The sequence below is a fragment of the Rhopilema esculentum genome, chromosome 19, assembly GCF_057945365.1.
Source record: "Rhopilema esculentum isolate cy_ngs chromosome 19, ASM5794536v1, whole genome shotgun sequence".
Lineage (NCBI taxonomy): Eukaryota > Metazoa > Cnidaria > Scyphozoa > Rhizostomeae > Rhizostomatidae > Rhopilema > Rhopilema esculentum.
The window spans coordinates 2308421-2332900 of record NC_142833.1 but is presented as its reverse complement, the minus strand read 5'-3'; the positions used below and the strand labels follow the sequence as shown (position 1 = coordinate 2332900).

Below are 24480 nucleotides of genomic sequence, written 5' to 3'. Positions count from 1 at the left end.
AGCACTGTTTCATAAGCAACAAGGTTAAATGGTCATGACTTTTTTCTTCTACAATACGAAAGACTTTTTAAGCTCATTCCAAACTCCAGACGTTAAAGTTAGCTGTAAAGGACAGTCTGTACAAGAAATCGGAACCATCAAAGCCGCCAACGTAACAGTTGTCAAGCCTGCTTAACTTATCCAAAAAGTCCTTTCAGATTTCATTTTCTTGAATTTTTGAATTACCTGAACAAGGCGTACAGTTGTGATTTGTCAAAAACAAAGGGCCAATCAAACGTGCTTTTCGATCTCTCGCGTTACTTTCGATCCGCATTTGAATATCAACTTTGTGCTCATCTTTTGAGTGTCAGACGAAACGTACCCTAGTATGATATAATATTTTCTATTAAAGATAATGTTTTCAGGGTGTTAACGACATAAAAAGATTAGTAACATAGCATGTAGCGATGTGATTCTATGTACTCTGTCAGATAATTTCAATTAAGGATTTTCTTTCACCTTAAGTCTATCATTTCTTATAGCATCGATCAATAGCCAAATTCTCCTATCTTTATGGTACTCTTCATAATGCATCAGTTTCTAGGCAAGATTCTCAAAATGTTTTATAAATGGAAATAAGTGAATAAACAATAACTGCATTTACTATCAGTAATCATTTATTTGAAATACTACACATAACGTGCAAAAAAACATTTAACAAATCACCACTAAATAACAACGCATCCTTGTTTTATAATTCATGTTATTATTATTATTTTTACAAAAAAACCTTCTCACAGAGGGTTCCCCAGTTAGGCGCCTCTGCAAACCCTTTCACAATATCCATGTTTTGTATACAAGGTCTTGAAAGTTACTTTCTCCTATAAATCAGTGTCTCGTACGAACAAGATAACGGTTTGGTTACAAAATTGAGCATTTCTTCTTTTTGGGCGTTTCCGGTGGCTCCAAGGCAGCAAGGATGGCCTCGTCAAAGACATTCTTCAATCCCTTTTGCGTTAAAGCGGAGCATTCGACGTATTTAACCGCTCTTAACTCACGCGCCAGTTTCTCACCATTTTCAATCGTGATTGGCTTTTGGCGGGCTTTTGCCAACTTTTCTATTGTGCTGGCGTCATCTCGCAAATCGACTTGTGTTCCAACAAGAAGGAATGGCGTTTTAGGACAGTGATGAGTAATTTCAGGAACCCACTAACAAAGAGAAAAATACAAAAGATGTCGTCATTTGTTCAGTCTTAAAAATCAACAGGCACGCACAAAGAGCTTGATTACTAAGTGCGCATGTACTATGACTTTTTTGTTCATTTGCTTGCTCCTCTCGCTTACAGATATGAAGTCTTTGTAGCTATCAAGCTATCGGAGCTAGAGTTTAGGACACTGAGAAATTATTCTTAATAAGCAGTGTCTTGTCTTTCCCAGTGATATGGCCACGCCTCGTGCTTCCTACGCCTGGAAATACTGAGAGCTGGCAGCTCTCCTTACTCTGATTCAAAGTTTGGTCATGTCAGGAACCAAAACCCTCGGATCTGGAGTCCATGACCTCAAACTCTGAGCCATACGCACACAAAGTGAGCAGCTAACTGTGTCTCAAAGCTGTGGAAATCTTCCGATTTGCTCCTTAAACCCACTTTGCATATCAAGCCCAGAATCTTAAATGTAGGCCAATATCTCCAATCGACCTTCCGGTTGAGCAATGTCATGTATTTCACCTTACTAAGATTTGAAAAATGAGTTCAAAATGAACTTTTCCACTCACCTTTTCCTTCACATTTTCAAAAGATGATGGAGAAACGACTGAAAAACAGACAAGAAAGACATCTGTTTGTGGATATGACAGAGGCCTAAGTCGATCATAATCCTCTTGACCTGAAAAACGGCAAAAAAAGCTGTTACGAAAGAATCAAGAGAAAACAACTGGCAAAAACCAATGAAATTTTTCAAACTGATACTTCAAAATAGCTGGTCTAACTGAAAATTTCAATAAGTCAGCATTGTAGGATAAAAATTTAAATATATTTAAGAGGAGACTTCCGATTACAAAGAAAAACACCAGTACGTATGAAAATAACATAACATTAGAAACTTTTAACATAAAGATTTGGGAATGGGCAAATAATTAATTGATAATAATGTATGTATTTGATAAGCTGGTTTGTATTCTAAAACAGCTGTCTGTGAATATTTCATGCTCCAGTAGGTGACAAATGGCAGTTCCCTGTTTGTGAGACTTGCTGGTCCAGACAGCAACTTAGTCAATTATCCATTGCAGTTTATAATTAGTCATTTTCTCTTTTAAAAAACTAACACTGACCAACCAAATTCAAAATTTAAAAAAGAAGCAAAGAAACATTCAAAACTTATGACATATATTATGGAATGGAATTCTAACTGAAAGGCAGAATTTGAGGGCTTACAAACAGTTAATGTAGACTAACCTGCAGTATCAAATAACCCAAGGGTGTATGGTTCACCACCAATCATAACAGTGACAGCATAATTATCAAACACCTGTGTATGAAAAAAGTTAAAGAATTAAAAATCAGCTAAATTAATTTGATGTGTCCTATATGATTAGCATTCATACCCAAGGCTTTTTGCCTTTTAAAACAAAACAAAACAAAACAAAACAAGACGATATGTGTATACAAAAAATATCATTATCAGCTTTTGAAATGAAATGCCTAGTCAAAGTGGGACCGGGGACTTGAAGAAGATTTTTTGCATTGCTTAAAAAACATCTCCCTTTTGCTTCCATTTTAAAAGTCATAATACCATGTTTCTACTTTCTGTAAAGCAAAATAAGCTAGTAACTGTTGTCCATTGTCATGAAAGTAAATGCAAAATAATGTATATTTGTAAATAAACACACACATATGATTACTTTATAATGAAATGAATAGGTAATACAAAAACATGTCTTTCTCCTGAAAGTATTAGCAAATAATAAGCTTTTGCATGTGATTCTTTTTGTTTTATGAAAGAACAATACTAGATAAACATATAAAAATGTTTTAATAATGCTTAACAATTTACTCACAGTTGGTACATATTCACTTGGAAACTTGTTTGTTGTATATGAGATTAGAAGACAGGTTTTACCCACAGCACCATCACCCACCACAACACACTTGATTGTCTGCATTTTTATTCTGGTTTAAACCTAAAACAAATTTAACCCACAGATAAGTCAAGGTCAGTCATAGATGTAGACAAACTTGAAGCCTGTGATATTCATCCCATTCAATGCTCTGTTTGCCAAAGATGGATAATCTATCTAGTAATGACATTGAGTACTCTATTTGCCATATTTCTAGCAGTAAAACAGTGATTTTCCGCAACAGCTGCCTAAAGATACTGAATTTTATAGCTCTTGTTGATTAATGACACACTAAATACTGCCTTTTTTAGTCTTTCTAGGCTTGATTAAGGCATTGAGTCATGATTTAAGAAGAGGGTATACCAAAATGTACCCAAATTCATACCCAACCGCTGAGTCATGACTTTTAGCTGTAGTGCTATTGGTTGACCTGGAACTGTTCACATGAACTCACCTAGTACTGATTAACAAAACAGTTTGCATCAAACTCTTGAGTTCTAAAATTTTGCGAACCTTAAGAAACCAGGGTACTCACTGTCAAGGATGGTTTCTTATAAAAATTGAGTATATTTTATTAAACTGCATTTATTTTTCTGAAATGTGATGCTCTTCAATTTACTCCAAATCATTATTCATATTCGTTTTTATCTAATAATTATGCTTCTGAGCACAAATTATGTCTTTTTTCTTTTCTTGAAACTCTAGGCCATTCCCTTCTCATCAAAACATTATGTGACGTAAGAATTGTCCGGGCCTTTCGAAAAAAGTGATGAACTCGATTTTACTCTGCTTTTGTTCAGAGTAAAATTCCAATGATAGAGAATTAACACCTGATAAGCACATTAAATTCTACAGCAAAATGGAAAATTTAAGTATGTTACATGATCACTTTTCAGCATGTTGCTCCAATATTGAAAAAAGTGATGGAAAAAAGTGATGGTAAAAAATGTTCGTGTAGCCCGGCCTTTAAAGAGAAGGTCTATTGACCATGACTCAATGGCTTTAAAGGGGTATGGGGCTTTTTTATTTGCATTACTTTTCCTTCTCATGACAATAAAGATTCTTGTTTTGTTAGTTGGGAATAAACGTTTTATTTATGTTGGAACAATTGAGAAAACTTGGTGATGTCCATTGACAAGTAATGAAATAAACAGTTTGCCTTTTTTGGCATGGATGATCCAGACAGCATCAGTTTTGATTTGCCCGAAGGGATGAAAAAATTTTAAGCTCTTCTTTGCAAAGTAGTTTTTCAACTTACAAAGGTCTGTCTCGTAATGGACGTATCACCCAAACATGCCATTTATACCCAAAATTTGAAGAAAGTAAGAAAAAGCATCTTGCTAATGAATTATGTTTCCAAATCTAATGTTTTCTTCAGCAACCAATATTCTCCAGACTCTTTGTTCAATTAAAGGGGCCAAGACTTTGTTTAGATAAATGTTATTCTCGACAACCACTAAGTTGTCGAGAATAACATTTATATATATAATTAAACAGCTTCTCTGCAAAAATAGATGAATTTTCTAATATACACTCTTGCTGGTCATTAGTTATTGCCACTAAATGTAAGACTTTGCCCATTAGTGGGGCATTTGAAATCCTTTCACTTTGCATACAAAGTGACTAGAACTTTTCTCTTCTTTCAGCTGTGTGGTTTGTCTCAAGCTCTAAACCAATGCAAGCAAAGTTAATGGTAGAGCTTATGGCATCAAGCTTGATACTGTTCCAGGTTTGGTGATCAAAACAAAGCTATTGTTCTTTTGTTTCAAACTATTGTTCAAACGCTCAAACAATGGGTTCTATCAACACGCATAGCTGAGAACAATTAAACATTAGGTCAGAAATCATGATTAGATCAAATGGTCACTTTGCCTCAATTAAAGGCATACAAAACACAAAAGTTGGCAGAGGAAAGGTGGCTAGAAACAGTTCTAAAACATGATATAAAAGTACAGGCAACAGCTTATTTGCCTCATTAAGGTTTCCTCTTGTCAAAGGGGTTTTGTTTAGGACAACAGAGCCCATTCCCCTGAAAATTGGGATGCGAAAAAGGAGGTAAATAGGGGGTTTAAGTTAGACTTTCTTAGTTCTTTATTTTATCTTGGTCTGACCCATAGCATTTGGAGGTGAAGTTTCGTTGCATTGATAAAACTATATCTTGTTGTTGTATATATCTTTTTATCTATGTTGCAGACAGAACCAAAACATACTGTAATTCAAATCACACATTTAGAACAAAACACAATATTACAGATTCAATCAAGGCAATTTTAGTTTGGTCTGAATCATAAGTTTTTAAAAAGAAATTTTAATGTTGAAATCAAACGCCACTAGCAAAAGTCCCTTACTCTCCCTTCTTGCGTAAATGAAACACAGCAGTGTGACAAAAGTAGATAGAATTGCCGTCCTTGTGAAAAAGTCTTCATGAAATGGCACAGCTATTACTTTCATGAAACGTCACAGCTTAAAGTAACAATGTGCAGCAACTTGTACCTTGAGATAATAGTGCCATACTGTAAAGTATTTTTTCTGCACGGGGAACGCCAGAACAATAATTTTAACATTTGTGGATAACAAAAATTTCCTGCAAAATCATGCACGGAATTTGAAGCAAAGTCTTCCAAAGAGACCTTTTGTTTTCCTTGTTTTTTTTTATCAGAAGTCAGAAGTTTAAATAGTGGAAAACTTGTGGGTGATATGATCAGAAAAACAAATATCATGTGCAGAATCCACTGCAGATTCTTAATAATGCGGGGGCGGAATGAAGGGTAACAATTATTCCCTGTGCATGCCAAACTTTTCAGTCTGGTAATAGTGCATACCACTTTCAAGACATGGTTCTTTTCCACCGGCAAAATACCAAACAACTTAAAAACAGCTTTTTAGAAACTTGTTGGGAATAGAAGTGTTTAACTAGGGAGGAAGAGATGAGTGGGGGGGGGGGGCAACCATCCCCAATCATTTGCGGGTAAAGAACAATATCGTTTTTACATAATGAGATTCTCGACACATTTTTCTCCAAATCTATTGGTCAGCCAGAATCATTAAAGAAAGATTAAATATGATATATATATATTAAATATGAAATTCAAGGTCACACATATCTCCGGACTTCCTATTAAAATACTGAAAAAATGTACATTCATATTTTGTGAAAATATGTATGTTTATGTTGTTTAATTAAATTTTCTTTAAATATTATATTAAGCAATTCTGGCAAAAACAAAAATTTTCAGCACAAAGAAACTTGAAAGCAGAATGTTTCAACGGCATGTAAACGTTTCGAGGGCGAACTACAAACAACAACTTTCAGCTTAAATTTCAACTTAAAGAACCCTTTCACAAACACCGTAAAAATTCAAGAGCCTCCCAAATTGAAGAACAATAAACGACACGAAAAAAGGTTTTGCAGCATTTGCATAAAGATCTCCCCTTATTGCTGGAGTGAAACCAGCAAGGACATGCAGAGCCGACAGGCAAAGTGTTCCTAATAAGGAAACCGTACTTCACTTTGCTAGATTTTCAAGGCGCACAGTTTCAACGAGAATGTACAGGCAGATAATCATTGATTTATTGACAAAAAAGCCAAAAAAGCTGATTCAAAAACAGTTATGTTAGACAACAATTTTGTTGTATACTTCAAGGGAAAATCGACGATGACGTAAATGATGCTCTTCAAATCTAAACATTCTATGGCCTATCCCTCATAAAAACTCGACTTTTTCGGGAGATTTCTGAAATATAACTGACAAATTACATGGTGATTAGCTCTTAAGGTAACATACTAACACTCACCCTATGAATTATAGGCTTTTTTGTAAGAAATCGCCAGATTGTAAGCTTTTGGTAAGCTGACACTCCTGCCTTCCTCTTCTGAGCAACTTCAAATTTTCAGGTTCAGAACAGCGCCAGCGCCAGGGCGTTGTTGACTAGCAAGGTAATACGCATGCGCACATTGTGGACTCTTTTTGATAAAAATGCTGAAAGAGAGGTTTGACAATAGGGCTTATGATGTAATCAAAATCTAAAAATAGTTTGCGATAAAAGCTTCGTAGTACTTCCCAATCGTCATTTGCAAAGTAAGTTAAAAGGATCTACAGCAATGTTGCCCAACAAGGCTATGATTCAATCGTTTGACCGCGTCAGCCAATGGGCTCGGACTCGATAATGATATGATATAATAATATAAGTCTAGTTTAATTCCACCTAATGCTTTTGGGCGCCTCGAAATCAGGGGTATTTCTCTCTCGACTTAACGTTTTTTTATTCCCAATTTATCTAAAAAAGACGCGATTTTGATTTTGATTCGCAGTTTGGAAATTGATTTCACGCAGTTCTTATGAAAAACTTAAAAACCCACCAGTACTAAATCTTTTTTTTTAATTTCCAAGATTTGGAGCTCGCAGTAATAAAAGTTCTCGGTCACCTGTGAACAGGCATGATTTTGAATCAAGCGTAAAAGGAGCTAGTGGCGATCTCGACAATCATTGCTAACGAACTGATGTTTTTATTACAGTACAAGACGTAAATCATTCAATTTGAAAAAAATCTGAAATAGACGCGTTTATCGATGTTTTGAGCCAGTTACGGGAACTTATGATGAAAATCTCGTGCATCTTGGTTGAAATCCAGCCTTTATCGAAGGGAAATCGTCTTTAGCCTTTATCGAAGGGAAATCGCCTAACAGTCCAAGAACTAAGTTTTCTATATCAAGTTTCGTATCAAATGGGTGTACAAGACAACAAAGACCTCTCCAAAACTGATATTTTTGAATACAACTAATACATTTACAGAGACACGAAAGATATGAGTTTCCAAGTTCTACAATTCAAGCCCGAGGGCCTTGGCTTCCCAAAAAACTTCAATCTATAAATAAAGTAAAATGTTTTATTTTGTAAAACATAGCTGTTGTTACACTTATTGATCAGGGCCGCCCCCAACCAAAACGTTGTCTCCCAGTCTTTGCTACTTTTTCAGTCTATAAAGAATTGCCATCCCGTAATAAAATTTCCCACCAGGAAGATATTTCGGCAAGGGTTCCGGGTGCCAGTCTTGGATTTGCGAGTGTATGTATGCATGGGACTTGAACCGCATTTTTCTCGTTTTTCGTTACTTTGGCAGCTTTCTGGGCAAATAACATCAACAACTTCAGACGCTCTGCTGAACGATGACTTTTGAAACGAATAATATTTTCCGCATTGAAAATATTTTCCTATCTAGAATTATACCCAAATCTTGTCCTTCCTTCAGTCAAGGTTTCACCTTTCATTCCGGAAATGACCTTGTTTCCTTTTCCGGTAACGCTATTGTATATTCTATCGTGTCGCAATTAAACACAGGCATTTGAAGCGACTTTAAACCGAGGAAGAACAAACAAAGCAACCTAAGCATGTTGCGTTTTACATTAGTTGTAGTTTTATTCCTGGTACATGCAGAGGGAAGGCCTTATTCCTCGAGGGAGCGCAGAGGCCTATCCGATGTACTGAATGCTGGTGTCGCTTATGCCGAGTTTTACGCCAGGAGGTCGTTCACTGGCAAAGGTGATGCTCCATTTTTATACACCTTAAATCTTATTTTTTTATCTATAAGAGGTATATTTTCGCTACAATTATCCGCCTGAAGGGTTTAGGCCAGCAAAAATAATAGCGGGTTCTATCTTAACTTATCATGGTTTTTGTCGAAAATAGGTTTCACGAATTTTTGACGGGCTGTCCAAGTCTATGTGGACAGAAACAAAATATATGAGTTAGTGATACACACAGAATATTTCAGGCAGTTTTCAGGTAAATCTAGCAATTTACATAAATATTCTTAGGCCCGTAATCCAGTCTAGGGCCGAACTCAGTAGTGTTGACAATATGGCAAGATTTGGGGGAGGAGGCAAAATATTTATTATGCCATAGGGAGGGGGCGTCCGTCATCTCTTGCCCACTACGCTACTGACCAAGCACAAAACATCAACAAATCTGGAATACGTTACCCTAGACCTGAACCCAGAAATTAAGCATAGACCCAAGCAAGAATTTGTTCTTGATTTTACTTGCACACCTCCACTGTACGTCTGCAAATGAAAATAGAAAAGGGGCACCAAAAATATAACAAAGGTGGTTGTTTTCTTTTTATTTGATAAGGGGAACATACCCCCTAACCACCTTTAGAACCAGCAAGAGAACAAGGGTAATAGCTTTTTTAAGGAACCTTTATAAAGAACCTACATGTAGAAGGCGAAACAAATCAAAGAACCGTTAGTATAATAGTCAAAATCCAAAGGAACTTTTCAATTTTAAGTATATTTATTATTTCAAACAATCAAGGGAGCTGTTTTAATTCATTTGTAATTGAAAATCAGATTTATTGTGTGTTACGCAAAGGTAGCTATCGAGCGAATTTTCATGGCGCTAAATGTGCAGTTAAACTAATAAGGAACTAACAAAGAACTTTTGGTGCTACATTTCGATCAAAAGAGCTGAAAAAATAACGAACTTCAAGAACCAGGCCTCGAGCTAGGTTCCTTGTGAAAAAGCAAGTACATCACCAGAAAAAATTGAATACATACTTTTCATAACACTTTGTCAATAGACCCTACTTCCCTAAACACGTACCTATAAAGTACCCGTCTGCTCGTATTGGAATAAGTTAGAGTTCCCTTCCTTTAAATGTTTTTAATCAAATTGAATGCACTTTACTAACTGATCATTGGTAGTACCGCTCCATTGCCCTCTAAGCTATGCCAATGTAATGATTTAAAGTGATGGATTGTACTGGTAGAAATAGTTCTAATTTTCAAGTTTTTGTAAAAGAGAATAATTAAAGGATATTAAATCAACAATGTTATTAAAAAAATTGTGTCAAAAAATGGAGAATTGCGAATCACAATTTGTTAAGAAAGATAAAGTGTTTTGAGGCTAAGTTCGGACAGACATTTTAAGTTTGCTGTGACATTTGATCACCATTTCTATGGGCCAACCTTATGTGAGTACAGGGCAAGAAAGCGTTCTTCCCTGTAGGCCAAAGATTGCAAAATATCACCTTGCAAGACAATTAAAAAATTTATTGATTCTCGTTCACTTTCCACGACCAATGTTTTTTGCCTAGGCTATGATCATTATGGTGTCGTAGTGACGACAACAAAAGGAAAGAGGTGGCTGGTGCATAAAGGCTTCAACTTCAGCCGACATAGCCACACTGTGGTGACGTCATCAAGACATATGAGCGACAAATGGGAGATGTTAGAGAAACGTAAGGTAGCGGGAGTGAAAGTGCGAGACTATTTGAAAATTGCAGGGAAATATTTTCATCCACATTATGATAATGCCTTTCATGCTGCAAAACGGATGATGAAGATCGGGAAACTAGGCCAAAAAGGCTCTGCTTAACTACTGCTACAGGTTGATTACGGAGCAAGTCAGAATACCTCGAGATATAACGCGAGAAAACGTATGACTAACCGGTCGACATAGCAAGGAAATCAGACATGGAACAAAGGTACCTTTCTTGAGCAGGACTGTTTTAACTTGAAAAAGTAAACTCAGATCGTACATAACTGTTATTATCATTCATCTTAACGCTACTCCGCGTCTCCGCTCCTCCATTTGTCTGGCCACTGTTGTTTGTAACTTGCCTATATAAATCGATATATCTCATCGTATTGTGTGTCTTATTGCACGTTTCTTGGCTTCATTTGTTGTAGCTCAACCAGTGGCGAAGCTAGCCAAAAATTGTTGGTCCTGCTATATGGACAGGGCCACGCCCTTATTCAATAGGAAAAGCCCATGGACAAAAATTCTATTTTGCAGATGAATATTTTCTTAAATTCAGTAAAAGGTAATTTTAAATCGATGTCTATCTTTTGAAAAATAAACCCATACTTAAAGACGTGCTTCAGGGTGCTTACTTTTCAAACAAATCTGTGTTAAATTGTAGTAAGCCTCTACAGCTGAAGTAAAAGTTCAAATTGGTGATAACTAAATTTGACGATAAAAGGGGGTAGGGGTGGCATTTGAAGTTGCATATAATATATTTGTGGTATTCCAGATTTTGGTCTTATAAACCTGACCAATCTAGATACTCTATAAAAAAATTTAAAAATAATTTTAATAAACAACAGAGTTTAAAGTCTGTAGGGGCAAGTTCACATATTCTGCAGAACAATTATTCTGCAGCTGATAAAGAGAGGTACAATTGAATAATGTGTCGCATTATCAATGAAAACAACTTTATTAGCTAAACCATTAGACGAGAAAACAATTCAGGTAGAAAAATGCAAATTCCGCTGAAATTGGTTTATTCTCCAACTCCAAACTTTCAATCACACAACAGTAAATAAAATTATGCTTTCATCGTCCTTGTCCAAGTCTAAGAAAATTTTATTTAGGCCACCATGATATACCGTACCTCAAACGATCGTACAAAGGCCGAAATCAGAGTGCCTCATACAGCCAATTCTTGTTGTTTACATTTCTTTCTTGCGAACTTTGGACCTTGTCTTGTTACAAATAAAATTTATGCAGCTCAACTGACGCAAGTTTTGCTGTCAATAATAATATCATTGGTATTGCCAAAGCAAGCAGAAAATCCGCATTCACATCGCCTCGCCATAATACTTGAACTGGCCTCCTTGCTAGTGTCTCATAGCAGAACGAGAATGCACAAGGCAATTCTTGCAGTCCTGCTCTCAGAAATAGCAGGACCAAAGGTTTTCAAAACAATGCTCTTTGACCTACGTAGGTGAACCCTCGACCAATCAAATCACAACTGCTTACGAAATGTTATGATGGTCATTTCGACGAGGTCCTGCTCCCGAGATTGAGCAGGACAGCTCTTTGTTCTAGACTATAGTGAAGCAGGACTAAATTCACAAAAGCCCATTGTGAAGCAGGACCAAACATAGGGTATCATAGTTATGAGCAGGACCAAAATACAGGGTTGCCGTAGAAAAGAACAGGACCTTGAGACTAGCATGGGATGCCTGTATCAGCTGGCGGAACTGGGGACTGTTTATCGATTAGAATTTGAAACTTCCTTTTTGCAAAGAAGAAATTGTTTATTGTTTACAGTAAATCTTATCTTTGGAAATTCTTGGTCCTGCTCAGCAGGACCAGCAGGACCTTTGACTTCGTCACTGAGCTCAACTGCATTTCAAGGTTGTGATAAAATGCTAATAAAAATTTTCCATGCTTTGGAAATATCTGTTCTCGGTATCTACGCTGCTACAAATAGAAACATGGATATTTTTCTATCGTTCTTTATCAAAATAATTTAATGTGTTCCATATTTGCCTTCAGACTTTCAATTTATGAAATACCATCCCACTATGTAGTTTCATTAGCCTGATGAAAAAGTTAATTCTTCCACAATCTTACGTCAACAACAAAACTTCTTTACATAGGCAGAATTTCTTGGGTACAATAATGAGATTTTTGAGCAGGGTATGCCTGCATTTCTTGATTGGGGCTAATAATACAGCACATTGTTTAATGCTATAACGATTTTGACTCTAAGAAAATAAAGCACTTTGGCACATGTTCTTCAGATTTGGAAAGAGCGGCCAAGCTCACTGAATAATTAATATTTCTAAGGGTGACAACTATGAAAAGCAAATATATCAGATTCTGGTAATACTTTTGAATATATTAATGGTTATTAGATAATTTTTTTGCAAAAAGACTCCCTTACCGATGCAAAGGACTGGATGTTGTCATTCGGACTATTCATCTTCGTACAAAGAATTACTTCATAACTCAAAAGAAATTACCATACATATCCAATTAGTAAGAATTTTAGCGCTTGAAGTTTATAAAACACTTAACAACTTTAATCCTGCTTTCATGAAAGACTATTTTATACCCAAAACAACAGGTCATAACCTTCGACTCAAAAACCCCGTTGACATTCCAAAAGCCAGAGCTACCAATAATGGTATCAGATCATTAAAATTTTCAAGGGCCTAAAATCTGGAATTCACTCCCGGAATGAATAAAGACAGCACAAAGTGCTAGAAAATTCAAGGATTTTATCAAAACTTGGTTTCTTGAAAACAAGTGCGTGTGCTCGTTTTCCAGTAAGTAATCTATTTTATGCAATCCTTGAAATTGCTTAATGTTAGTCTTAATTAATGTGTTTTCACTATTGTAAAAACTAACATTAAATAATCTATAAACTTTATTGCATTTGAAATTTTGAAAACGAACATAGTCTTGTAATATTCTGAGTTTGGCAAGAAGTCGACAAAAGGATTTCATGTGAAAAGTAGAAGTTCGACAAAAGGATGACGACTCTTTGGAATTAATCAAACTTTTCATATAAATCATCCATAATTTCACTAACTGATCTCAGACAGTATTTTCTTACGTTTTTCGAAATGTGTCAATAATAAAGCTTTACTTTTTAACACATGAAAACACGAAAAAGTCGAATTTTTTGTAAGATACTAATTATGATTTCAAATACCAAGTGATCTCCAAAACACCTGCCCCAATTTCTCTTACAGTTTTCCCACAATCCCTGCCAAAGTAATGGTAAAAGTACACTAGAATTTTGCTATCAAAGTCATCCCACTCTCCCTGCACAAAATTTATAGATACTGGTGAGATAGTTGCGAGGCTAAACTCTACGACTGTGAAGGAGCAGGGTCGTGGTAATTCTAAGAAAAGAAAGTGCTAATTAATCAAAAAAGGTTTGGCCATATGGCGTTCCAAATTCTGGAATGGATACTATGTAACTTGCAATTTTTTGGTTTCACACACAACTTATAGTAAGATGATATTCAAATATTTGGTGTCTTCTTTGAGACTCAGCAAACAAAGTGGAGCCAGTTGCCAAATTTCGATTTTTCAACCTTCCACGGAAACCACCGTGTAAAACCTCATGTAAAACACTATTGAATTATCTTTTTAGATATTAAAGAAACTGACCCTGGTAGTGTGAAAACCTCCCACCGAGTTGATGACTAGGCACTGTGACGTTCAATTTTAGCTAGAAAAGAAAGTTTTGTTCTCTCGGCTGTTGAACCTATATGAAGGAAGTCTCGGAGTTTAAAAAAGATTTTACAAATGAAGAAGAAATTCGCAGCAAGAAACAGCACAAAGCCTTATAATTTAAGAACGGTTGTTTGGTAATCAAAAACATCTAATTATAAAATTTGTGATTAGTTCCACTGCTTGTCAATGTGTTATTCGCTCTTCACCTTTTGGTCATCTTTGAAATGCAGGAAAACAAAACTGAAAACGGATAGGCCAATCATCATGGAGAACGCACTCGCATAGTATGGGAATGCAGATGGGATGAATCTCTCGTACTGTGTGTGCATTTTCGGTCGTACTGGAATCTAAGAAACAAAGGTGAAAAAATGATGCATTAATATAAAAAATTTATTTCTACAATATGAAATGCTGGGATGATGTTCTTAATCTTAACATTACTTCAATGTCATGGTTTGGTAGGAACTAAGAAAATTGAGCTCTACAATTTTAATGGCGATAGCACTTGTTTGAGCTAAGGTTTGTTGGGCTTAGAAAAAAAACAAGGAATTTCGTGAGTGGTATCAATATAAGGACAGAAAGTCCCCAAGCAGTTCCCCTTAGCTTTGAATGGTGTCTAAGTAAGAAAATTTGTAAAAAAATTCCTTCTACTTCAAAGTGACACTTTCAATTAACAAAAATGTTTTATAAAAAACCCTTCAAAGTGTATCTTACTATAAATGTACAATACATTTTACCCTTGTTGATACCATTTACAAAATCTTTATCCTAATATCTGACATCTGGATTTAAATCTGGTTCTAAAATGGTCACTGGATTGTCTGTAATTATTTCTCCAGGGGTGTCTTAAATTGGATGACAGTATACATTGGAGTCAATGCCTGCTGTTGTGTGATGTGACTCAGCAAAGTACCACTGGAAAAACCATATAAGCCAATGGGTTGCATGTGAGAATTTCAATATAGCACTGATTCATTTTATCACAACAAAGAGATGCATTGAGAGGCATCCTGTCATGCCATTCAGTGCAAACTAGCTACATACCATATTTTGTATACTTGTTAAAAAAGACAAAAAATGATTTGCAGTTATCAAGGCTACTTTGTATTTGATTATTGAAAAAAGAATACACCATTCAAAAACTATGCTTTGGTGTACAGAACAAGGTGGCTTCAAGTTGCAGGGATTTCTTTAGAAGCCAGTAGCCCACAAAAGTCCGCTGTTTACTCACTTAAACTTCCCTGCCTACTTTCACCCTCACTTTTAGGAAGACTGCACAGACTTTAGTAAACCCATAGGTGCCTGTTTTTAAATGTGAGCCTTCTACTTCAAAAGTTATTGAAAATCCTGTAAGCTGCAACTTCAAGATTCACCCATAGGCCTACCGATGGCATTAAGTCTTGAACTTGGAGTTGCCACTTAGATACCTAGAGTTGCTAACTTAAAGTTGCAACACTTAAAGCATCCAAAGAATGTATACAGCTCTGCCTATATGGCATCAAGCAATCTATGGTAGACCAGTAAAACAGTTATCTTCAATAGTTAAATTTGCCAGATTGGATGAATTCATATCAAAATACCTGAGTTGTGCTTCTGAGATGAGTGTAGCCTATTCTGTCATAATCCACCTTGAACTGGAAGACGCCATAAACATCAGGAAGTTTGAATTCAGCACTGAAGGTTCCATCTGAAAAAAGAATTGAAACCCATAGACAGTACCCAATCATTGGTCTAGTTCATGTGACCGTTAGTCCATCGAGAACCAATTTTTAAACATTGGAGCATCACCAATGCAGAATTTCATTGCTACTTAACACTGATGCAAATGGAAACTATAAGTGATGCATCAGATGTTGATGCCCAATTGTGAAATCAATACTAAATTTATGTTAGATGTCCCAATTAATCCCTACTGATGTAAAACTGTGTGAAAATGAATTGCAAGATTAGCTAAGTTCCAAAGGATCAATATAGAAAAAGTTGATCATATAGATTTATTATGTAGCATAAAGCAGCTAGAATAAAAAAGAACCACTGACAGCACTAATGAATATCACATGAAGTTATCAACTATCAAACTTGGATAAACACAGTCACAACCTATGATGAAGCTCCATTAAGCCTCTCAGGGGCTTGCTTAATCTTATAGATTCTAAAGGAGGCTTAAAGGAGAGAAGGCCTAATATTAGAGAGGTATACATGACAAAATAATTAGAAATAAAATGCATAATATCAGAAATTGGAAAGTTACATTATGAGAACATCACAATCTTCTTAACCAGGTTTGTTGCTTTTTCTGTTAGAATGTTGTGATATTGAGAGGAGTGCTAATAAGAGTTTTTGCGACAATTAAAAACTATCAAAAACTGACACAAATTTAAAATCTAATTAATTTTAACACAATTGCAAATGAGATAATGTTGAAGAGAAGAAAATCAGCTCATGTTGCAAAGGCCTTAGAAAGCATAAAGAAAACTTAGTGTGAAAAAGAGAAAAGATTGACAGTGATACCTGAGCTTGAGTTAAGATTGATTCTGACAAATGGATCAATTCTGAAAAACTCTAGTTGCACATCCGAAGCTTGGAAAGGCTGCCATTTTCCTTCATGGAACTCTTCAATCTTGATTTTATAAGCAACTTGATCTTCAATTGTGTAGGCCATTGGTGGTGAAAGTTCTCCAATAGGATGGTGATCTACCCCGACAACTCTGAGGACACCTCTTTGCTTAAATGTCCACATAGCAAGATTGAAAGCAAGCTCAGCATTGCCAGAGACTGGATAGCTGTTTAGATTGTAAGAATTAAAAGGAATGTAAGAATTGCTCAAAAACTTTAATGGACAGTAAACCCATTTAAAAAACTGGATTCAATGCCTGTGCCTGGATTCAATGATAGTATACATCGGATTCAATGCATGCTGTTGTGAGATGTGACTCAACAAAGTACCACTGGAAAAACCATATAAGCCAATGGGTTGCGTGTGAGAATTTCGATATAGCACTGGTTCATTTTATCACAACAAAGAGATGCATTGAGAGGCATCCTGTTATGCCATTCAGTGCAAACTAGCTTTATAGTGAACACATTTAAAAAATTAGATTCTTTAAATAATGCTGAAAACAGAACTTAAATATATAATGAGCAATCAAATGTTTTCTTTCTTAGAAATATATATTAGTTAAAATGTTATTATTAAAGTTACTCACAACTTTGAATCTGAAACAGCTGCATTTTGAACTCCAGAGAGGAAGAACCTAAAAATAAACATTAATTACATAAAATATATAATGAAATAAATACATATCTAAATTCAATAACTCTTAACACTCTCCAGAACATTCTATATAAAATATATTCATATATATTTATATTTGTTTTGGATGCATAGGACAGGAGAATTCTAGTACATGCACAACAAAGTCCCTAAAATTGATCTTTCTACTGTACTTTATCTGTGGATAATTTTTCTTTTGCTCTCTCAATTGCCCTACTTCTTCTTACCTTGTCCTGAACCTACTACAATGCAGCTTTTGTGGCTTTGTGTTCTTTGTCCACCTCTGGTATGGGTAGGTGGTCATAGCTAGAAATTGCTCCCCTGTCAAATTTTTCCGAATATTTTCAAAGAGATTGTTACATTTATCAAAGTTTGCATGCCAATTATACCCCCTACACAAAAGTAAAGAGCTTGTCCAAACCTAAAGTTGCAATAACAGTACTGGTAATATGAAATTTGGCGGCGTGCTGGTAATCGCACACCTTCAAAAGTTTAGGCGTGCGATGACGTGCGATCCACAAATGGTGACCTTACGATTTTTATGAAGACCTGATGTCATCTTTGTATTAGAAGGTGTGTATTAAAAAGCGTATGAGGTTTTCATAAAGCCAAAAAGTTTAAATGGAATTTTAGAAGAATTTTCTTGAAAACAAAATAATTTAACAAGAAGGATACAAGTTTTTTAGGCCCTGTTGCCATTACTCCGTTTCTGTATGAGAACGGATTCGAGTGGATCTGTTTTAGATTTTGAAATTCATTAATACGCTCAAAAACGGTGTCATTTGATACCAAATCGAAGTTATTCAAAAACGCTGTTCAAAATGGAGTCACCCGAAAACGGAATCATTTGAATATGCGTCGTTTTATTGGGAACAGCGAAGACAAAACGGAGTCATTCAATCTCAGTTTCAAAAAGAGCTCGAGCAAAGGATATGAACGGACAATTATGGAGTAATGGAAACACCCACGTTATCCTTTAGACCAACACAGAGTGGCCCGAGGTAATGTGTTCAAGAAAATACGAAAAGAACGGAGAGAGAGAATGGAGACACACCAAAACGGAATAATGGAAACCGGGCCTAATGGAAACGAAATAAAAAGTTAAATGCCTCGGGGAATGCCATCAATATAACCCATGCAAAAGAAATTAAAAATTACTTTAGAGAAAATAAACAAGAAATTAAAAGAAAGAAAAGAGAAAAAGAATAGTAATTCAAAACGTTGAACTCATGTGCGATAGAAAGCACGCTCTGGAGTTCTAGGCATGTGTGGGGGCGTGCGCGTGCAATTGCACGCCTAATATTACCAGGACTGCAATAAACATAGCTAAAAAATGAATACCTTGCATATATTTTCACTTAAAATTAACAGTTTTGCTTGAGGATTCTCTCTTAGTTACATCAGACCATACTAAATTTTCTGATAAAAGATAATGTTGAGCAGGTACATATTCCTAGAATGACCAAATAGGAAAAGCCAGAGAAATGTATATCTCCAAAATAACATGACTTTCATTACAATTTCTCTGCTCAGTTGCAAAACAAAGATAAAGTTCCCTCTCAATAAATGAATTTTTGAAAAGAAAAGTCCAAAGTAAAACAAACATAAACAGCATAAAAATCTTACTTGTCACTGAAGAAGTCAAATGATCCTGAGAAAATAACCCTTGCATTGTTTCTTGCTTGTAGCCCACCAATAAGCAAAGTGCTCTTTCCAACTGCATGTGGATACTATAAATAGCAATTTGGTTTGATGAATATAAAACCTGACATAAGAATGTAAAGTTGAGCCATGTATATAATCTATACACATAGGGAGTTTCTTGCAAGAGTTTGTGTCCTAGGCCATTTATCAAGGGAGGGTGATCAGTTCCTTAAAGCCTGGCACACTAGCAATTTTTGTCACCAGTGACTGAATTTCTTTGCCCGCTCATGTGCAATTTATCTATGTTGGTCCATTATTTTTGTCTCAATTTCATTGCAAGCATTGATTGAACAAAACAGAGGATTCACTGTGACATTTTTTCGCACGGGAAAGACATTCTTGGGTTAAATGTGAAGGAGACAAATGAGCTGGGAGTGCTGCAGACCCTCTAATCAGGCAAGATTTGTCCCACCATTTGAGGCCCCATTAAATGTTAAGCACTCGTGAAACTCATGTTCTCTGGTATTAACGACATAGGAAATTGTAAAAAGAAATGGATGAAAGTATTGGCAGACTTAATTACAACTGGAAGAAGAAAACGAAGAAGGAGAAATAGGACCATGTTGGTTTGGCTTTTGATTGGCCAAAGAGAATTGCTGTGACCTTCCTCTTGGCAAATTTAAATGGCCCGGTAAAGCAACCAGAATTTGTTTTTCCGCCCTGCTCAGTTGCAATTTCCTGCTTTTAGTTGCTGGCAACAGAAACAAATATCAGTCGCTGGCAAAAAAAATCTTGTGCTGTTTTACCACGCAGACAAAAATTGCAGATGCTGGCAACAAAAAATTGCTAGTGTGCGCTAGGCTTTAATTGCTGTCATTAGCCTCCCCAGTGATTTTACATATATAGATAGGCATCAAATAACATTTATTGTACGTGTTTCAAAGTATGTACATAGAAAAATACCAGAATTTGTGAACATACATGATAGGATTAAAATTATACCATTGAATAAAATTAAATTCAAATTTAATTCAAACCTCGGAAATTTTATCATCAGGATAGTAAGAATAGGCAGTTGATGATGCAGATAGAATCTCAAGGGTCAATGGGTTGTCCTGATCAGCTACCATGCTAAAAAGAATAGAAGTTAAACATACTCAGTAATTCATAAAAGCCATGTCAGGGCATAAAAGGGCAGCATTTATAGGCATGGTGAGTAGGCCTTCTCTATAGGGGGTAATTTGCTTTTGGTGTGAGTGCTCTAGTTTCATGTGATTGCTATTGATGGAAGCTGTTTTGTAAATCAGTTTGAAGTGACTTCATTGGATTATTATAAGATCCATCAATAGCATTGCTGCACAGAAAACCGTCTCCTTTTTATCATGACTCACTGCATTTACAAAAGCGATGCCAGGGCATAAACACCAGAATAAAATCAAAGTAAATGACAGGTATTGAGAAAATAAGGCACTTTTGCTGAGTATGCATTCAAAGAAAAAGAAACAAAATAGCTACAAATAATAACAGTTTTCATGTCATCATCACTCATTTTCAATTTCACTATCTTTAATTATCCAACTTATCAGGATTTTGACAATTTGATACAAGGCCGGATGGCCCTAAGTCTTTAACCAGGATTTTAAGATGGCTCCTCTGAAAAAAATTGAAGTGTAAGCAACTTTATGATGACTACAGTAGATTCAGAGCAGAAGCTTGATAGCCTATTAGACTGTTTTACATAAGTTTAAATCAATATTAAAAGATTTTTGAAAATTCAAGAGACATTGAGTTAAAATTCATACCCTACACCTTGAAACAAAAGGGGATTTTCATTGCCAGAACCAACAATATTTCTTGATTTGATAGCATTTTTTCCATCAGCCAAAATTACAGTGTGCTGCAAATATATATACCAAACAACATTAAAAAAATAAAACCAACATCTTTTTCATAAATTAGTTTGTGAACAAAAACATACAACCAACAAAAAATGCTCTAATTTTCAAGCTACATAAGCATTTCCTCTTATACCTTAACAATAACTGAAAAAAATTATAACATATAAAAATATAAGAATATCATTTCAAATTTTTTTTGCTAATCAGTACCATACTGATTAATGATACTGAATAATATTGCAATAATGTAATTGGCATGAGACATCCACCCACAACAAAGAAATACATGAAAAAACTTGGGATGTCATTAAAAAAATGAAAATATCCTGCACCTTAATCTTGAACAAAAGATAGCTGAGTAAATTATCTGAAAAGCCCAGCAAAGTGAAAGAAATCAATTTACACAACCTTTAGAGACAGGAACATTTAGGGACAACAAACAGCGGTATATATATATTGTAGCAAATACCTGTCCATCGTCTGTAACATCAAAATTGTGATGATCAATGACTGCAGTTTTTTCTTCATCAAATTCAATTCCACACTCACTGCCAAGTTCCCTTAAAGGTGTTCCTATAAAAAATTTCAATGATAACATAACTTCACTTTACACCATGATCCTAAAGAGCAAATTAATTAAAATATTACAGAAAACTTGCAAATTATCATAATTGTTATGGCTCCTATTGTGGCTTTAATTATTTGGTTACTTTGTTTCAAGAAACACAGCTGAACAAACATACAAAGGTGCACTTCCTTGTTATGTTCTATATCTAAAGAAAATTCTGAAAAAATGTTACCAATTGCTGAGCTTGCTGCAATAAGAACATTGTTGCCATCATCAATGAACTTTGTTATGGCAGCAACATCTACTGAACCTCCAAAGTCTAAAAAGTAAGCATAAGGTTTTTCATTATCATGCTTGCCACATTACATTCTTGCTCATCTTCATATAAAAACAGCTGTTGTAGTTTAAATCTATATCAAGTACTTGGCTTGGCATTATTGTGCAAAATGAAGGTTGCAATGATATTGTAACATTACTTTAGTAGGCAATTTGGTTTCAATTTTAAATGCACATGCCAAAGTGCACAGAAATGCACATGTACTTAGGCCCAAAGATCTTCGGCGTACACCCAGGTTTTTTTCCATGTTCTTCATGTAAACCGATAAAATTTTTTTTGGCATACTTAAAATTTTCGTTAGTTGGCATGCGAAACATGAAACCATGTACATGGTAAACGTAAATGAAGACTCAAACACCACATTTTTCTCATATATTCAGTTTTCTTTGTCTGGCACAACAATGTTTACTGTTTTACTAACTCTACTGCTTTTACTGCTTCTGGCGTACCTAAACAAATGCCCCTGTGGACCTTTAGCGTACAGTTGACATGGAATGCACCCTGGTGCACATGCTGTAATGACCAACTATTTATCAACATTTGACAATGTCCTTTGCTACACCCATACCTCACTTTGACAGAGTCCTTTGGCAATCAATCAACATTCATACAAGCAACATATTGAAACTTTTATTCTGGAGTGTGATTTTTGCAACAAATGTATGCAAAAAATTTTTGCAAGAAACTGTAACAAACAGTGATTTGAAAAGTTCTTGACACATTAAACAAAAGGATTATGAAATGATAAAACGTCTGGAAAATATACCTTCAACACTTGGTGCAAAAACAATGAGGTTGTTGAATAAGTATTCTCCATATTTTTGCAAAGCAAGGTCTGGATCATCTGCTAATTTGTAAGTTAATTCGAAGCCCTTGTCTGCAAAAAAGAATAGGTTGTATGGTATGGTAATTGCAAAAAGGTTTGTGTTTTAATTAGCTTGACAGGCAAGGCAATTATTGAACAACAGAACTTGCTATCCTTGAAAGAATCATAAATTCTTTAAAATAAACCACATATTGTGAAAGGGCCACGTTAGTTCTTTGATGACAAACGAAGTACCATTCTTTGTGAAAAGGTCACATTAAAGCTACTTTGTCACCTAATGTAACGCTTTGATGTGACTGTAAATAATTCTGTATATAACTGATCATGACAGCAGTCAAGAACACAATATACCAACGTATTAATCCCCTGCCATTTCTCGTCAAATATTTTAATTTCCTAGTAAGGTTTCCAGAGGGGCCTAAACCTTACGTGTTCTTTGTCCTCGATTCGAAAACACAGACAATGGGGTAATCTTACCTTGCAAAAACTTGAAAAATATTGAGTGAGTTTCCCTAACATGAGCATTTTCTAGTAGAACCAGTGTTTTGCCAGCATTATTAACTTCACTTGAAGCAACGAAGAAGAATGCAGAAATGAGAATTGCTGTCTTCATGCAATTACACGTGTCCATTTTGGTAATGGCGGAGTGAAAGAGAATGCGGTTTGACTCCATTGCATCTCTGTGCTCTCGTATACGCTCAGCGCGTTTATCGTGCGGGAAAACCTCGCATCAAATCGCCTTTAGGTGTTGTCATGGCAATGATCTATCATTGCCGATCATTGTAGCCTGTGTTCCAGACCCCAACTTGAAAGTTAGGGGACTGGAGCAAAGGTTAGTCATTGTTATCCCCCGCCATACAGAACAAAATTATACTGTACTGTTTTTATGAGGTCTATTATCTTTCTTATAAACACAAAATTTGTTGAAAATTGATTTATTTTTTTTATTAAAAAAGGTATCTAGGCCAAGATGGCCTCTAACCTAATTACAACATAAAAATAACAATAAAAGTTGATAGAATTACTGCTACAGCAACTTGTCAAACGTTAATATCAACTCAATTTTAAATAATACAATTTTTTAATTACGAAAGCACGAAAAAATACTAAATCTACGCAATATCAAAAAGCTATTTTACAGCGAAAAATCTATATAATCAACTAATAATTAGAATCCGGGGTTTTATAAGCCTGTGCCCCAGACCCCTAGGGGTCTGGAACACAGGCTAGGTTTTATAAGGTCTAATGTTTCATAAGGTCTAATATTCATGAGGTCTGGTTTACGAGCATGCGCAGTAGGAGCATTTTAATTGTTGGTGGGAAGTGAAACGAGCATCCAGAGCTGGCAGATACTTCAATCGGTGCAGTCTCTGGCAAAACTTTGTGCTTAACATGCTTATGTGATCAGTCCAGGTCATGTTTTCGTTTAACTTCACGCCCAAATATTTAAAATATTCTTCGCGGTCTAGGGTTTGCCATTGAGTTCCAGTGAGATTCTATTAAAAGTGCGGAGTTTGCGCGAGCTGTCAAAAAGTATGAAATTGCAATTTTCTGTATTAAGCGTTAGGAGGTTGCTGTTGAAACATTTGCATAGAAGCTTGAGATCGCCATTCAGAGTTTCTTTGAGTATCGACATGTTTGGCAAAAAGAAATATACTACAGTTGAATCTGCATATAAAGATATTTTGCAGAACTTGATACAGTTAGGCATGTTGTTTACGAAAATTAAGAAAAGTAGGGGCCCAAGGATACTTCCTTGAGGGACTCCAACTGTTAAAGATGTAGCAGACGAATGCGAGTTTTCGATGAAAGTTATTTCAGTTCTTTGTGACAAATAAATCTGAACTAGTCAACAACTGC

The 24480-nt window shown here is 35.5% G+C and overlaps 3 protein-coding genes across 3 annotated transcripts; 1 reads left to right on the top strand and 2 right to left on the bottom strand.

Annotated features, from left to right (window-relative positions):
* Positions 1 to 638: 638 nt before the first annotated feature.
* Positions 639 to 7043, bottom strand: LOC135688349 (cdc42 homolog). The gene is made up of 5 exons (XM_065205173.2): positions 6890 to 7043; positions 3035 to 3157; positions 2433 to 2505; positions 1754 to 1863; positions 639 to 1188 (listed from the first exon to the last, which is right to left on the bottom strand). The coding sequence occupies exons 2-5, from the start codon at positions 3137 to 3139 to the stop codon at positions 901 to 903; spliced, it is 576 nt and encodes a 191-aa protein (XP_065061245.1). The 5' UTR covers positions 3140 to 3157; positions 6890 to 7043; the 3' UTR covers positions 639 to 900.
* A 1357-nt stretch (positions 7044 to 8400) lies between these two features.
* On the top strand, positions 8401 to 21783 carry LOC148957913 (uncharacterized). Its single transcript, XM_089114157.1, has 2 exons — positions 8401 to 8634; positions 10190 to 21783. The coding sequence occupies exons 1-2, from the start codon at positions 8484 to 8486 to the stop codon at positions 10468 to 10470; spliced, it is 432 nt and encodes a 143-aa protein (XP_088970283.1). The 5' UTR covers positions 8401 to 8483; the 3' UTR covers positions 10471 to 21783.
* On the bottom strand, positions 14169 to 23284 carry LOC135688345 (dolichyl-diphosphooligosaccharide--protein glycosyltransferase 48 kDa subunit). The gene is made up of 11 exons (XM_065205165.2): positions 23098 to 23284; positions 22561 to 22671; positions 21690 to 21776; positions 21359 to 21462; positions 20794 to 20888; positions 20029 to 20122; positions 18974 to 19077; positions 17280 to 17327; positions 16585 to 16856; positions 15654 to 15760; positions 14169 to 14420 (listed from the first exon to the last, which is right to left on the bottom strand). The coding sequence occupies exons 1-11, from the start codon at positions 23249 to 23251 to the stop codon at positions 14265 to 14267; spliced, it is 1332 nt and encodes a 443-aa protein (XP_065061237.2). The 5' UTR covers positions 23252 to 23284; the 3' UTR covers positions 14169 to 14264.
* Between the last annotated feature and the right edge of the window lie 1196 nt (positions 23285 to 24480).

Coding starts and splice junctions, on each gene's coding strand:
- LOC135688349 (XM_065205173.2), bottom strand. CDS start 3,139: ATGCAGACAATCAAGTGTGTTGTGGTGGGTGATGGTGCTGTGGGTAAA. Junction 2,506..3,034: donor CAAGTGAATATGTACCAACT/GTGAGTAAATTG, acceptor TTTCATACACAG/GTGTTTGATAATTATGCTGT. Junction 1,864..2,432: donor TGGGTTATTTGATACTGCAG/GTTAGTCTACAT, acceptor GCCGTTTTTCAG/GTCAAGAGGATTATGATCGA.
- LOC148957913 (XM_089114157.1), top strand. CDS start 8,484: ATGTTGCGTTTTACATTAGTTGTAGTTTTATTCCTGGTACATGCAGAG. Junction 8,635..10,189: donor GAGGTCGTTCACTGGCAAAG/GTGATGCTCCAT, acceptor TTTTTTGCCTAG/GCTATGATCATTATGGTGTC.
- LOC135688345 (XM_065205165.2), bottom strand. CDS start 23,251: ATGGACACGTGTAATTGCATGAAGACAGCAATTCTCATTTCTGCATTC. Junction 21,463..21,689: donor TGCAGCAAGCTCAGCAATTG/GTAACATTTTTT, acceptor AATTTTTTATAG/GAACACCTTTAAGGGAACTT. Junction 19,078..20,028: donor CTGATGATAAAATTTCCGAG/GTTTGAATTAAA, acceptor TGCTATTTATAG/TATCCACATGCAGTTGGAAA.